We start from the raw sequence: 16,982 nt of genomic DNA, 5'->3' as shown, positions 1-16,982 counted from the left end.
ATAGTAAGTACATAATAGAGGTTTCCAATTTGTATTTCACTAATATAAAAATGAAAATTCTAATATATGAAAAAAAATCAAGGAATATATTCGGAATAGAATTGTATAAGTTTTAAATTGTTATTCTAAATCTTCTAACAGTCATAAAGACTTCCGTAATGTGGCAGCACATATGCGCTTAAGAAATCCAACCAACACTTCAAACTCCAACTGCTTCCGTATGTAAAGGGAGTAATGTAGACTTTACATTTTGAGACATAGGATTACAATTTACCTGGTATTTTTATGTACTTATTAGTAAAATTATTGTAAATATTGTAAAATTAATGAAATATGGACATGAATGGATTTGGTATTGATTACATAAAGATGTGAGTGATAAAAATACTTTAATAAAATATGTGCACGAATGATAACGGGTTTCCATCTTGACAATTTCAGAAATATAAATAAAGGTAAATACAGTTTGAAAAATAATTACTTTGTGTTCTTATAAAAATACAAGTTTATTTAGAACATATATGAAAATCAATTATTTTGATATGATTCCTAGTTTTTAATGTCAAAGAATGTTAGAATATGTACTTTTCTCTTGTAACATAAATTACGTCATCTCATTACTATTTAAACTTATCTATGTAATTTTATTTATTGTTTATCATATTATCTATTTACTTCGTAATTTATGTATATCATGTACTTTTTCTAATTAAACATATTTTGAGGTTAACTTCTTCAGTTATCTATTCATTAGAAAGCCATATGTGTCATATTATAATTTCAGTTTAGAATATTGTATGTAGAATTTGCTTAATTATTTTTTGATATTATATTAAGCAAATATATAAATGTTTTATATATGTTTTATATTGTAGCTATATAAATGTTTTGATATATAAAAATAAATTCATATTAAATATACATAAGTACTAAAAGTTTTATATCTAGATTTATATTAAATGTATATTTCTTATTGTTGTATATAATATGTATACATTAAAATTAATATATGTGATATTTAAGTACGCATTAATGAAAATATCTATGTACAATACATAAGTCTGATTATAATATTAGTATATTTCTTATCTGATAGTTTATATAAGATGTCATTGAAAAAGTTCCTACTTAAATGCTGTGTTGTAAGCATTAAATATGCCACAAGGTAACTCGTGTGTATTCTGACATTCAATATCTATACATATAGATAATACAATTAGTTTACCCCCGTTTAGCTTTCATCCAATTAGTCTATAAAAATGAGAGCAGTGGGTGACACACTGTCTGACCACTTTATAGAAACTTTCACTGCCATTGTCATCATAATTTCTTATTTAAAAGAGTTTATGTTTGTTTTATACAAATTATAATGAAGTGGTTTTTATTGTTCTTAATTCTACAGTTTACAATGTGGGGTGCATCAGAAGAACCACCAGGAACCACGGAAGGGGAAACATCTGAATCTATGGCGCATGCGAAAGAAAAATGTGAACAAAATAAAAGCCAGTTAGAATCTCTTAAAGAAATTATGTTGAAAAATAAACAGAGTTTAAAAAAAAAAGAAGAGGAAGTTCAGGTAATAAATATTAATGTATAAAATTTTAATGAAAAGATTTGAATATTTCATTGAAAATTTAAATTTAAATTTAGGAATATGCAAGGAGACTTTCCAAAATTAAATCCAGAGCTAAATTGTCACGTAAGAGTAGAGAAAGAAATTTGACTTCTACAGATGTAACTCATACATCTGAGACATCTTTGGCAGATACATCTGAAGGAAGTATTGATGATATTAGTCAGGCAAAAACTGCAAAAGCAAAGTCTACTTTACTCCAAAAGAAGCTAGCAGAAAATAGAAAAGCTTTTGAACAACGTAACAAAGAAATAATAGAAACTAAACGTGCAGTTGAAGAGAAAGTAGAAGCTATTAGGCAACAATTAGAAGAAAAAGATGTGGCAGTAGTGGGTTTTCAAAGGGATCAATTATCATCCATTGCCCCTGTTAAACCAGTCATGATTACTTCTGATGTAAGCAAATAATTTTTACATCTTTTCAATAATAAATATTTTTACTATGCTATTGGTAATTACACTTAATATTTTAATTATAGGTCATGTCGCCAATACAAATTGAGAGTATTCAGGAAAAAGAAAACAAAATTTCAGAACTTACTAATAAAATTTTGGAGCTTGAAGCTACAATTATGGATCTCCAAGAAAATTTAAAAGAAAAAGACTCTGTTATTGAATCTAAGACAAAGGCAGTTACCCTTATGTCTGCAGATCTTTCAAAAAAGGGCAAAACGACGTTAGATACTCTCGAAGATACGAAAGACGAAATGCGAACGATGCAGGAACACTTTGTACTTTTAGAGACATCCCTGAAAAATAAGAATGAAAATCTCTTAATACAATTGCAAGAAAGGGATAATAAAATAACAGAACTAGAAAATTCGGTTGATGGGTAATTTTATAAACTTGTTAAATATATTTTATAACTGATTAAAATATATTTATTTATTATTTCTTTTATCTATTACTTTATTTAGGTTTAAGAAAGAAATTAACAAGCAAAAGTTGTCTGAGTCAGCAAGTGCTGACTTTTCTCGTTCCACAATGGATGCTTTGGTAGAAACTAAAGAAGCAATGAAATCAATGCAAGAAAATTTTGTACTAATGGAATCTTCCCTTAAAGCGAAAAATGAGAATTTATTACAACAGTTAAAAGATTATGAGTTGAAGTTAGCAGAAGCTAATGAACGAGTATTTAAATTAGAATCTGGTATTGGAATAGTCAGAGATCCGACTGTTGATGATTTGCAGTTTAAATTGGAAAAATTGGAACATAATAATAAGCAGTTGCAAGATGAAAAATATGAGTTACAAAAAGGTGTTGCAGAATTACAAGATAAAATTGTAAATATATCTATGCATGGTAATGGTGCAATAATGGAGAAGGATAATAGAATAGTTGAACTTGAAAATTTAGTAGAAGAGTTAAAACAATCTAATAAGCTTCTTGAAGAAGAATCTAAAGCAGAATTGCAAAATCAAGTAGTAGATTTAACATTAAAAAATGAAGAATATTCAAATAAAATAACTGATCTTGAAAATTTGGTACATAAACTTGAAGAACAAAAAAATGAAATCGTGGCAAAATTGCCAGAAGAAAGTACAATTAAAGAAGGTGAAAAAGTGATGAAACTTACCAAAGAATTGGAAGAATTAAATAAGAGTATGATTAAAATTAAAGCACAACATAAAAGTAAAATAAAAAGCCTACAAAAACAGTTGGAGAACTTTAAAAAGGTAAAATATATTAATACTATTAATTTATAAGTTTATAAGGCCAAAAATTTATTAATCATTTCAAAGCTTCATAATTTTTAAATTGATCAATTATTTGAAAGTATACTTACTTAAAATAATAATGAAATTCATTTACATGTAATTTTGTAATTTAGGTGTCTGATACAAATGCAGAACTTGTCAGATTGGGGAACCAAGTGGCATTATTAGAGGAAGAGAAAGGTAACCTTCAGCTGAGTCTGGTAGACTTTGATGAGCTTAAAGGTAGGAACCAGGGCAGAAATTCTGTCATCGTTGTTTTCATTGTTCTAGTTTTGTTATCAATTTTACGTGCAATGCATTGTCTATTTATATTATTCTTAAAATAATTATCCATAAGTCCTGTTGTTGTCTTCCTTACTGCAGACAAATTTCAATACCTATGTACATATTTATACATATGTATTTAATGATACATATAAGAAATTTATATTGAATTTTTGATAACTGATCTTGTATATATGAATTAGTCATATATATATACATATATATATATATATAGCACAAATTGTTAATATTTTTTGTATTCTTGTTGCTTACCCCATAAGAGAAATATTGCTATTGAGACAATTGTAATTGTGCTAATTTCCGGTGATGGAATCTTTTTACCTGATTAGTTAGATACTTATACTAAATTATATAAATATTTATTGAGATTACTAATCAATTATGTTATATCAGGTTTATTATTTTAACATAACATGGTACCTACTTTACTTGTCAAAGTTTGCTACACTCTGATTCATAGAACTAGATTTATTTGTTAGCAAATATTAAATTTTGTATTACCTTTTACATGATTTTTTGCATAATTAACGTACTTGCATGAACAATTAGAAAAAAAAGCAATTTTGCCATCTTTTTTAAAACCTTTGCAGTATATTGTATAATATTATTAATATCATATAAAATAACTGTCTAATATGGTTCAAAATATACAAGTTAACACTTGGATATATTAATAAATAAACAGGCGATAATTAAATTAACAAACAGACCAATTTATGTTTGCTTTAAATTTGGGAATTTGTTTGTTGAATTAACGATTTGAAGAATATTAATCATGCTTAGTGTAAGATCAATTAATCTTAAAATTAATTAATTAGTGTAAGGTTAATTAATAATTGGAGAACAGTTGATATGTTTACTTAAAAATTGTTGAATCTAAACTTGTTGAATCTAAGCTTGTTGAATCTAAGCTTGTTGAATCTAAGCTTGTTGAATCTAAGCTTGTTGAATATGGATTTACTTGTGATAATGTAATATTTAAGTTGCTTGCTTTTGTATTTACTATCAATTAATATCAATTATATACATACATCATTGGCATGTTGTACGATTTGCATAGCCTCAGCAGGAGATTGGCAAGAACGTGTTGTTGATCTTGAAAGTAAAGTTTCTGCTCAAACAAAAGAAATTGAAATGCAAATTGAAGCCATTGCTACTCTAGAGAATCAAAAATTGGATCTTATGCAAGGTAATCTATGTATTGTTTTTTTTTTGTATTAATTTGAATATAAAATTAATATTGAATACCAGATGCAAAAAAATTTTAAAAGGCATAAAATATAGATTTAATTATTCCATAATGAGTATTTGATTTTCACTTTAGAGCTCCATATGGCGAAGCGGGAAATTTCGTCTCTAGAGGCAGAAAATGCAGAATCCGAAAATCTTAGAGTAACTGCAGAAATGAAAGTAGTAGATCTTGAAGAGCAATTAGAAGCTATGCACAGATTGCAAAATGAAAGTAAATTAGAATCTTCAACGGAAGCTAATCATACAGAATTGATCAAACAAGTGACAACCTTAACACGAGAAAATACCGAGTTATATAATAGAATATCAAAACTCGAGGAAAAAGGAACATCTGACACTGGGTCAACAGAGTCGTTCGAAACTGTACAAGAATTAGACAAAACTGATTTATTGAAAAAGGTCGAAGATTTGACACAGAAAAATAGTAATTTAACCCTTAAATTAAATAAACTTCAAGAAAAAGAAAATTTCCATGCTGAATCTACAGAATCTATAAATGACCCGGATAAAAATGAATTATTAAAGAAGATTGATCAATTAACCCAAGAAAACACGGATTTAACGATGAAGTTAAGCAGAGTGGAAGAGAAAGGATCTTCTGATACGGGTTCGACAGAATCTTTTGAACGGATTCCAGAGCACAACGAAAGTATAACAAAAATCGAGCTTCTCACACAAGAAAATAGCGAACTTGTAATTAAACTTACAAAACTTGAGGAACAACTAGAATATGTAGAATCTAAATCAAACGTTGATTTGAAATTAAAAGTTGATACTTTATTACAAGAAAATGATAATCAGTCTGTAGAATTATCTAACCTCAGAATTCAAATAACAAATCTTATTGAAGAGAATAGTAAATTGCAGAAACAAATTGAAACATTGTCTACGATTGTCAAATTGGATGATGATTCTCAAATTGAAACAAAATTATCTGAAGCTTCTGAGATATCAATTAGAGAAATTGATTTTAAAGCACAAGTTGATATATTAATGGAAGAAAAAAGTCTTTTACAAAAAGAGGTAAAAGAATTACGTAATTCATTAGATCAGTGGCATGAAACGACTCAGGATCTTCAAATCAATGATTTGAGAACCAAAATAGAAGAATTATTGAAAGAAAATGAAGAAGTAGTTACGAAGGTGTCAGAACTTAAAAGTTTTAATCAAAAGTTGAAAGATAATTTAACTGAAGTGATGCTAGAAAAAGAAAAATTACATCTAAAAATGAATCAAATGTTGCAAGATGATCCTGATAATGAGAAGTTAGAACTTATTGAAAAATTAGAAAAATTAAATCAAGAAAAACAAGATGCTGTTCAAGACAGCACTGGTTTACAGAAATCGGGTCAGGAAGTATTTGAAACTCCACAATCCGATGATGCCCTGTCTCAACAAACAGAATCCATGATTGTTGCTTCCTTAGAACATGAGATAGAAAAATGCAAAAGCTTAATCACAGAACAAACAGGCCTAATTGAAGAAATGAAAATAAAACTTGCAAACAAGGAAGAAGAATTAGAGGAAAAAGGTAAACAGATTATGGAATGTGAAAAGTCTGGAAAGAAAGCAGAAAGCTTGGAAAATGAATTAAAAGAAATGTTTAATACTTTAGAAGAATGGAAATATAAGTGCAATGAAATGCAAGAAAAGATGGAGAAACTGGAAGCAGGAAAAGCTTCCATTGAAGAGGGATTCAAAATTTTGCAAAATGAATACAAAATATTGCTAGATGAAAAGGAAAAGAAAGATGCAGAAATTATTTCACTGCAACAACAATTGCATAGTACAACGACAACATTTGAATTAAAGCATCAGGAGCAGATTGCAGCTGTCTCTGAAAAGGATAATGAAATTGCTAATTTTAAAGCAATTATTGAAGACAAAAATCAAGAGTTACAAGCTAAAAATGCAGAATTACAAAATAAAATGATTATGATAGATAGTTTACAGGATGAACTTAATAACTATAAAATGTTAATCCAAGACAAAGATTCATTGCTAACGTCGATATCTAACGAAATAGCAAATCTTAGTAATCTAGTGAAAAGTAAAGAAGAAGAAATACATTTTTTGAGAAAAGACATTGTTGAATTGAATAACAAAGTAAAGGAATCAAAACCTATGAAAGATTATGATGCTTTGGTAGAGCAATTGAAAGATAAGAATATGATTCTTGATGAACTAGAGTGTAAGATCAATGCAACCACAAAAGAAAATAGTAATTTATTGGAAAAAGTAAAAAATCTGTCTCAGCAAAATTACGATGTTCAAAATCAATTAGTCGAGAAGCAACGAGAATTTGTTGATTTAATTACAATGAAAGACCATCTAGAAGTACAAATTGTGGAAGCTAAGAATGAAAAAAGTGAAGCTGAAAGGCAAGTTTGGGAATTACAGAGCATTATAGATAATAATACAGGATTTGTGAATGATGTGCAAGCAGAATTAAGAAGCACATATAAACAAATAGAACAATTAAAAGTGAAGCATACTGAAGATACCCAACTGCAAAACCAGAGACTTGAAAATGTAATTGAAGAATTGAATGCCAAGATGCAAGAATGTGAAATCTTGAAAGGTGAATTAGAAGAAAAAGAAAGACTAGTTGGTCATAATATAACTGAAGAAGCTAAACTTGCTTTAGAAGCTAAAGTTGCCGATTTGGAGCAAAAGTTAAAGGATTCGGACGACAAGATACAAATGCAGCTAGAAAAGATGAAAAAAATTGCCGCTAATCTAAAGAAGAAGACAGCGGTATGTCAAGAACTTGAGAGTAGAGTTACCGAGCTCGAAGAGAAGTGGACGACCGAAAAAGATGAAAAAGAAGCTAAAAACAAGCAAATTCAGGATGTGGAGATTGCAATACGCGAAAAGGATAATAGAATAGCCGATTTAGAAGAGAAACTAATACAAGCTAGGAACGAGTCTACAGAAGCTTCCAAAAATATCGAAAGATTAACAAATGATTTGACTAATTCAAAGGAGAAGATGCCTCTCCTTATGCAACAACTTACAGAAATGGAAGAGGAAATTGTGAAGTTACGTAAAGATATTGAATCTTCTACAGCAGAACTTGCAACAGAAAGAGAAAGCAAACAGAATATAATCTCGGAATATGAATCTTATAAACAGCAGGTTATTCAAGAAAATGGACGTAAACAATTGGAGCTAGAGGACATAAAGGAGAAAGCTAGAGAGCTTAGTGTACGAATGCAAGTTATGGAAGCAGAGTATGTTGACCAGCTTGCATTAATTAATGATCTTAAGGCTCAAAATGGGCTATTACTGTCAAAGCAGGCGCATATTAATGAAAAATTGGAAATTGTTGAAAAAGAGTCAGAAGAACGCAGATTGTTCATCGAGCAAATGGAGAAAGCAGTTATTAACACATCAACGGAAACCACTCAAACTTTGGAAGAAGAAGTTACTGAAGATGATACAAAAATGACTGGAGTCCAACATTGTAGTCATTGTGAACAATGCCAGACTTTGGTGCAAGCATTGGAAGCAAAATTACAAGAACGAGAAGCTGAAATTGAGAATTTGGATAATGAATTAGCTAATTCCATTGGTAACTTTGTTCAGATGAGAGAATCTCTTAGATTCAACGATTTGATGAATCAAACTAGTATGAGAAACAGATCATTGGAAGATCCATACAATGATCTTTTGTTCCAGTATAATTCATTGATAGCAAATCACGAGGAGGTGAAAGCAAAATTGGAGGAAACATTAAGAGAAAATAAAGAATTGATAGGAAAAGTTGAAGAACAGCAATCTAGAAACGCTACTTTGGAAGAGAAGATAGTTAGAACAGAGCAGATATTGGAAGATAATAAACAGAACACAGAAAGATTGGAAGGTGCTGATCTATTAAATTCTGATTTAAACAAAGAATGCAAAGTACGAGAAACAGAATTATTAAACATGCAACAAAAGATGCAAATTGTTCAGAAACGCGCTGATGAACTAGAACAACAATTGAACTTTCAAATAGATTCTCTTAAATCAATGGAAGCACAGAGAGAAATGGCAGAAAAACTGTTGGAAGATACTAGACACAGTTTGGAACAAGAAATTGAATCTCTTAAAGTCGATAAAGAATCCAGTGAAAAGAGAATAGAGGAATTAAAGATGGAGTTAGATGCGTATAGAAATTTGAATACAGAATCTATAGAAACATCAAAGAAAGAGTCACCCATTCTTGACAGTGCTCCTCAAAATAATGCTCCCCAATTATTTGATGCTTCTAAAATCTTTGGTATGTCATCTACTTCCAATTCCGATCTTTTGACTAACAAAGAAGTGAGAAGGTTGCAGACTTTATTAAATGAAAAGGAAGCACAGTGCTCTAATCTAACTCAAGAGATTAATCATCTGCAAAAATTGATGATTGAAGAGAGGACACAGATATCTCAGAATTATAGTCAATGTGTTGAAGAATTAGAAGTTTCACAGAAACAATTACATGCTGCAGAGGCAAATGTGGAAAAGCTAAAAGAAGTACTGACTGAAAAAGAAAAACAGGTTGATTTACTGAATGTAGAGTTACATAATCTTAGTACGCAAATGATGGAACAGCAAAATGATATCGAAAATAAGTTCAAGGATTCATTGTTAGCTAAAGATAATCAGATAGAGAAATTAAACATGACTTTAATCTCCATGAAGGAAGAGTTAAACAAAACTGTTGAAGATCAAAACCAACAAAAAGTCCTTTTGGACTCGTGCAAATTACAAATAAATAACTTAGAGGCAGAATTGAAAAATTCTACCGATCTTGAGTTGATACCAGAGCTGGAAAATCGTGTATCAATTCTTACCAAGGAGAGAGATTTGTTGCAACTGCAAGTGAATGATTTGTCTAGGTCCATGGAGGAATTGAAGGACTCTATGAACGTTGAACGACACTTGCAGATGGAGATTGAGAAAACTATGCACGAGAGAGATGAAGCTAGAGAACTAGTTGTAAATCTTACTCGAGCTCTGGAAGAGGCGAATAAACAGTCCGATAAAACGCTTACCATCACGGATACGTCGAAAGAATCTACTCCATTAGAGGAAATTACTGTTGGACAACAGACAGGACCGGAGATCACGAAAGTTACAACAGAGGAAATTCAGCAGGAGGTTTCCTTGGATGTGGAAGCAGCATGGGATGCTGGGTCGATGGAAAAACTCGACGAGGAAACCTGGGGATGGAATGCGGATGATGCTCAGTTAGCTGATGAACAGCATCTCACTACTACATTGATTCCAAGCAAGGAAATGCAGTTACAAGCCAAAATAGATGATCTTCAGGATCAGATCAAAGATTTAGAGAAAGAGAAGGAGAAGATGATGGAAGAAAGCAAAACTACTCAATTGAGGAATGCAAAAATGATAAAAAAATTGAAGGAGTATAAGGTACAGCTAGAGAGTCTCCAGCAACAGATAAAAATACAGAAGTCAGCAAGTGATTTTTATGAATTGGATTCTGCAATAGAGGAAGAATTGAAGTCTCAGATTAGTAAATTGGAAAAGACCTTGGTAGAGCTTAAAGAAGAACAGAAAAATACTGTTGCTGAGAAAGAGGCTTTGATAAAACGTTTAGATGTGGTAGTTTCTGCGAATGAAAGGTATATGGAAATGAAAGAAAGACAGGACATGGATATGGAAGTATTACGTATTCAAAATAAGGAATTATCTGATAAAGTCGAGGCTCTTGACAAACGACTACGGGGAAGTGCAGTTAAGTTAGACGAAACTGACATTTCTCAAAATGAAAACATTTCTTCGAACAAAGAGTCTAAGCCAGCTACACAGGAACGTTCTCGAGAAAAGCGATCTGTTCAAGAAGCAGATTATGAAAATTTGTGTAAAACATATAAGGATGAGATCGACGATCTTAAGGATGAGATGGAGGCGCTTGCAACTGAAAATGAGCAACTTCAACATTTCTTAGAGGATTTAAAGATGAAATTATCTGCTTTAGAATCAAAACGAACTGCGGAAGAAAATGAATCTATCCAGATCGTAGACGATTTAAATAAAAGAATTTCGGAATTGCAGGGAATGTTAAGCAAATCTAGAGAAGAATATGATTTATTGAGGAAGCAGTATGAACAGAGTTTGATGGATGCCAATGATCAAGTTACGGCCATGAGACAAAATACTGATTTTTTGAAGGAGGAAGCATTTGAAAAAACTAGTAAATTGGAGATGGAAATAGCCGATTTGCGTCAACAAATCGAAACCTCCGAATCAAATGCCATCGAACTACAGAAAAGATTACAGGACGTTCTACAAGAAAAAGTATCTGCAGAAGAAAAGCTAACTGCTTTAACGACATCTTCAGAGAAACAATTATCTTCTATGAATGCGTCGATGGTGGAAGTGATCGACCTTTTGAATATCAGAATACAAGAAGTGGCGGATTTGAAGCAGGAACTTCAAAAACAGTATACGGACAATGAAGATGCAAAGTTAAAATTGCAGGACACTATACAGGGTCTGAATCAGGAGCTCAGTGAAAAGAAACAACAGCTGGAAATTCTGAAGAAATGTCTTAGTGACAAAGAAAATGAATGTATTCAGCAACAGAGTATGGAAACTGTCAGTGCTACTGTCAGTCAAGCTACTCAAGAGTTAGTACAAAAACATGCAATAGAAATTGAGGAAAAAGAAAAACAGATACAAAATCTTAATGAAAGACTATCGACGTCGGAGAAAGTTATAAGTGAGCATTCGCTTGAAAAACAGAATGATATTTCTCAGTTTCGTGCTCTGCAACAAGAACTGGAACTTTTAAAGCAGAATTTGGTGGAAAAGGAGTCAAGTTTAGAATCTATTCAGGTTAATTTAATATCAATAACTGACCAGTTGACTAAGAAACAACTAGAGTTATCTGAAAGCAAGGCAAGAGTTCAGGAATTGTCGTTGGATAATCAAAGATATACGGAAACGATTGAAGAACTGAATAAGCGTTTGAATGAATCTGAAGCAGCATCAGTCAGTATAAATGAATACATATTACGTATTCAGACTTTAGAGCAAGAAGTTCAAAGTACGATGTTAACTTTGACGGAGAAAGAGTCGATTTTGCAGCATCATATTCAGGAAACTGTAGAGCAGAAGACAGTTTTAGACAACAATAAAATTGAAATTGATAAACTTCGTACAGAGGTACAAAACGTAGAGGATTTGAAAAATGAGCTCTTAAGGAAAACAGAACGAATAGACAGTTTAAATTTGGAATTAGAAGCCACTCGTAAGACATTAGAAGAAACTCATCATAGTTTGAATGAGAAGGTATCTCTATTAGAGAAGAGCAGTCAAATGTTAAATGAGAAACAAATGGAAATTGATAGATTATCAACTACTGTACAGCAGGGTCAACACCAACAGAGCTCTTCTAATACTATAGATGGTTTACCAGTTTTTAGAATGGGTAATAATGAACAAAATTTACAGCGTACGATAGATAACATGCAGGTTGAATTGGAAAGGAAGGAAGAAGAGATTGAGCATTTGAAATACATTCTAAATGAAAATACGTATCCCAATATAATTCAAGAAATGCAACAAAGAATCAATTGCCTGTATAATGAAAAGGCTGAGTTGGAATCTGCTTTGGAAGTAGCTACTATAAGAGCCGAAGACAAGGAAAAACAAATTGATGCTTTGAAACAACGAATAGAGATACAAAATCAAGAATTTGTTTCCAAAGAAGAGGCAGGTCTTCATTCCAAAGATCGAAGATCGGTTCAAGATCAAGAACAAATTGTTAGGCTTCAGAATGAGTTGTATGCCAAGGAACAGGAAATTAACGAACTAAAGTATGTCATAGCTGAGAAAGACTCTCAGTTGTCTCTTCAGGCTAGCATGGAGCCTCAATCAGATGAATTTGAATTGCGTGAAATGGTGCAGAGATTGACTACTGAATTATATGGTAAGGAACAGGAAATCCAACATTTGAAATCAACAATTGTTGAATTGCAGAAAGAAGTTTCTCGTTTGCAAGAATTTGAGAGGCTCTCGGAAACAACTAAAGAAGTTATACAAAAACTTAGTATCGAGAAAGAACAGGTTCGTTTGGAGGCTCATGAATTCTTGGAGAAGAAACTGAGAGAGAAAGAAATGGAGATCGACGAAATAAAGCAAAAGTTAGCCAAGGAAAATCAAAATATTTTAAACGAACTACGATTGAGGGATAAGGACATTGAAAATCTGAAGAAACAGCTGAAAGAATTTTCTACGATAGAGCAGACAATGAAAAACGAATTGCACCAGAAGGACGAAGAATTGATTCGAGTAAGCTCCGACCTGGCAGAGAAGGAACGTAGGTTGGCCGAATTGAGTATCACCAAAGATGCGGAACTTCACAATTTGAAAATTCAAATTCATGAGAAGGAGGAACGTATAGAGGAAGTTTTAGCATCATACGATGAAGCAGGGAAACAACTTACCGAACTCAAAAATACTTTAGCGGCCAGAGAAACGGAAATAAATTCATTGAAGACACTTTTACAAGAGAAAGTGAAGGAATATGAATTAATTCGAAATGTTTTAACGAAAGACGTCCCTGCGGCTGATACTTCTGCAGTTCGAAGCGTAGAAGCTTCTGACGAAGAAAACAAAGCGTCGACTTCGCAAGAACTAGATCTTGCGTTGTATATGCTTCATCAAAGGGATGTCAGATGCGAGGAATTGACGCATGAATTGATGCAGTTACTCGAAGAACGTGACACATTGCAATTACGCCTCTCTAATGCAATCAGAGTGAACGAAGAGCTGAGAAAGATGGGGAGTTCAGCGAGCTCCGATCTCAGCCCAAAAAGGGAGGTGTCATCTTCTAGCACTGTGGAACCAATCGTGGAACATCCTTCACCGTCAAAGTCTGAGGGACCAGTCGAGATAGCGAAAGAGGCTATTGATACTCCAATTGGAGAAGACAAGGAAACTCTTGCCCTGAAGTATGTATTATATTCTTTTATCCTAATTAAATTGTATATATAGTACATAATTCATTGACATCTATCATTATTTACTATAGTCGCTATATAGTGTTATACACATTCCTTTTTGGAATAGTTGAGGCATTAATACTTAACTTTATATGAGGTAATGTATTAAGTTGTCCCAAATGTTTCTTTCTTTCGTTTTATAGTTCCAATGGAACAAAATGGATCATACGTAATTCAATAAAATAATATAAAACAAAAGAATATTGTGCATCTATTATTTCCCTATAAAACGAAAGAAACTTTTGGGACGACTTAATACATATAATATATCTCTATGCTTTTAAATAGAAGTGGTCTTCAGGCATGGTTTATTTTGATTCTTTTTTATTTACAAAGAAAAGATGTATTATTATTGAAGGACTTATAAATTTCAATTCAAACAATTTTCGAAGAATTATTATTTTAAAATAATACTTTTTAGTGCCAAGGAAAATAATTACACGTTTGATTCTAGCGTATTCTCCTCTGTAATATTTTTTATTCGTTTAGCTGATAGTTTCTATTAAATAGGATATCATAATTCAATAAAAAGAGTTTTTAACATTGCGTTAATTAAAAGATTACACATTTGTTTAGCCCCTAAGTTTGCTTAGCGCGTAGCAGATCTGGAAACAAGCTTTCCAAGTTGATTCATCCTTTCCTCTGTAGCCCTGTATGATCTGTTCATGTTGTTTGAAGCTCTGCACCAATTAATCTGAACAAGACAAATGTTTTCAATTAAATATGAATGCGTTTCAAGAAACGAATGAGTGTCAATTTTTTGGAGCTCCTGTTACGCCCAGCACATTAAAGATTCAAAGGTTTGATAAGCAAAATTTTCTTTCAAATCTCTTTTCCTGAATTATATACAAGATGCCTCGAAATCATGGTACAAACAGTCAGGTGGTGTAAAAATAAGCCGAAAAGAAGGAATAACATTTTTTCGTTTAACGCTTCATTTTTAAGAGAAGTGTGTTTGAAAGTTCAGCAAATCGTGACATTGTCTATGTTTAATACTACAGACACGAGCAGAAACAAAAGTTTTATAATTCCAAATTTCCAGCTAATACCGGGTACCTGATGGGCTTTTAAACGTAATTTTTTCGAAAACGGAGCCTTAAATAAAAAAGTGATATTCTTTTCTTTTTCTGACCTATTTTTACATGTAAAATCACCACCCGATCGCTTGTAGTATGATTTCGGAGACACCCTGTATAGCATCTCTAGATTGAACAAAAGAAAAGAAAACATAGATATTGGACTTTAATGGGTTCAGTTTAATAACTTCACGGATCAGCTGGTTGTAAAGATATAAGCTACTTATAAGAGCTTTAAATGTGTGAATGCGGTGGTAAATTCGTTTCTGAGCATTTTATTCGTAAGGAGAGAATTAACTTTACATTTTCCTCGGCGGAAATATGTTAAGATGTGTTTGTGAGTAGTATAGTAAGCTCCTTATTTCATTGTACAAGCTAGTTTTCCCTTTAGGCTGTCGCAGCTGCAAACGGTGAGCCACGCAAAAGACGTGCGATTGAGGGATGAGCGAGAATTGAGGCACACACAGCAAATGTCTCTGCTAGCGCACAAAGACGTTCTAAGTACCTTGCCCCCAGAAGCAGCTGCCCGGCTCGTCAATGCAAATTATACACTCTGTATGTATCCTCAGGCATATTTAACATTTCCAGTTTTCATCTTCCAGAGTATTAAGCAATAGTACGTAGTTAGCAGTTACGTAATAGTACGTAGTTTGGCTTTGTACGTGTTTTGTTTTTCATTATATTTAAAATTTTTTTTTTAATCTTAATCATTATCATAAAAGTGATGTAGTAGAACATTTGATTAGTTTGAAGAGAAATTTAACAAGATATAAAATTTTAGGAAAATGTGTTAGGAAAGGAAGATTTTTATAGAAGTATCAAGGTATTTTTAAAGCGTTGGCTATAAATCTTCTAATTTTCTGCTTACAGCTAGGGATGTTCAGAGTCAGTCGAGCGTTTTGCTGAATTGGCTGTGGGGAAAAAGGTAGTTTTCTAATATCAGTATAGATTAGTTTTGATTAGTTTGAAGAGATAATAACAGTCATTGACCTTTAAACTAATCGTTTCTAATTCTATAAAATATTTGGATGCTTAATCTCAATGTTGAATGAAATTTTTTTCCCTCATCCGTTCCTTTCATTTTATGTCTTAATTTATAAACTCAAGAAAATATTTAGAATCGCGAGACAATGCATTATTATTTCTTTTTTCGAAATTTGTATATCCAAGAAATGTTTATCATAAGATAATTAATATTAACACGATGTCAACGTAATTGTAGCACGCCAAAGGTGGTGCACATGTGATGGAATATTAATGACGGTGAAGTGAACACCATCCTTGCCTTCTGGATACATTCCTGCCAAGTGCCAACTGCCGGGGCTATTCCTGTAATTAGACTAGATCGAACGAGATAAACGTGATTAAAGATGTGACGCACGTATTCCTGTGATTCAAGGATGCAAAGATGTCTGTATTTTTAATGTGACAATTCTGAGCGTTGAAACATTAATCGCGTCGTGCTTCTGGAGCTTTTCCTGAAGCTTTTAAAATGAAAAAGTCGCTCCATCTCTTCAGAGGAAAAGAGAGTGTGAGAGCATGACTAAACTGTATTATAATCGTTGTATAGCTTTTGTGTTTAGATATAACGAAACATTGCCTTGGAGAAGAACTGTATATTTCAGTTATTTTATTAGCTATGAAATTGTTAATAGTATAAGATGTTTCTCGGGTATCGAGTTCCGATATCTGATGGAAGAATATTTATTCCGATGGTTACTCTTTATAGTTTTTGCAAACAGTTTTGTTCAAAATGCGTTTCATGCAAATTCTCTGTGATTTGCCAGCCGTTTAGTGACTTAAACGTTTGGTATCAATGGTATCAATGAAATGGATAGTAAATTGAAATAAAATGCTGGCAAAACACAAGATCATCGAAATCTAGATATCGATCGCAAATGGAAGTGCCGTATTTGTTGCTTTTTAAATGCGATGATTCGAACTTTCTATTTCCACGAAATTTTGTACAGAGACAAGAAAGCGTCGGTGAATAAATAAATTATGAAACTGA

The 16,982-nt window shown here is 32.0% G+C and overlaps 1 protein-coding gene across 4 annotated transcripts; it reads left to right on the top strand.

Moving 5' to 3' along the window:
* Positions 1 to 212: 212 nt before the first annotated feature.
* Positions 213 to 16,982, top strand: LOC117166418 (uncharacterized). 4 transcript variants are annotated; one of them, XM_033350377.2, is made up of 11 exons: positions 213 to 455; positions 1,403 to 1,576; positions 1,651 to 2,028; positions 2,112 to 2,464; positions 2,550 to 3,309; positions 3,465 to 3,531; positions 4,697 to 4,825; positions 4,961 to 13,844; positions 15,363 to 15,526; positions 15,842 to 15,896; positions 16,194 to 16,982. In XM_033350377.2, the coding sequence occupies exons 2-11, from the start codon at positions 1,409 to 1,411 to the stop codon at positions 16,216 to 16,218; spliced, it is 10,983 nt and encodes a 3,660-aa protein (XP_033206268.2). In that variant the 5' UTR covers positions 213 to 455; positions 1,403 to 1,408; the 3' UTR covers positions 16,219 to 16,982. The 4 variants fall into 4 exon arrangements, with proteins under 4 accessions (XP_033206268.2, XP_033206267.2, XP_076483816.1 ...); XM_033350376.2 differs by having other exon boundaries at positions 3,465 to 3,573; XM_076627701.1 differs by lacking the exon at positions 4,697 to 4,825 and having other exon boundaries at positions 3,465 to 3,573.

This window comes from Bombus vancouverensis, chromosome 2, assembly GCF_051014615.1.
Source record: "Bombus vancouverensis nearcticus chromosome 2, iyBomVanc1_principal, whole genome shotgun sequence".
Classification (NCBI taxonomy): domain Eukaryota; kingdom Metazoa; phylum Arthropoda; class Insecta; order Hymenoptera; family Apidae; genus Bombus; species Bombus vancouverensis.
This window is presented reverse-complemented; position numbering and strand designations above follow the sequence as displayed.

What these genes read in the sequence shown, in the direction of transcription:
- LOC117166418 (XM_033350375.2), top strand. Translation starts at nt 1,370, where the DNA reads ATGAAGTGGTTTTTATTGTTCTTAATTCTACAGTTTACAATGTGGGGT. An exon ending in AAGGAAACTCTTGCCCTGAA is followed by an intron (nt 13,845 to 15,362) that starts GTATGTATTATA and finishes TTTTCCCTTTAG; the next exon opens with GCTGTCGCAGCTGCAAACGG. An exon ending in CAATGCAAATTATACACTCT is followed by an intron (nt 15,527 to 15,841) that starts GTATGTATCCTC and finishes TTCTGCTTACAG; the next exon opens with CTAGGGATGTTCAGAGTCAG.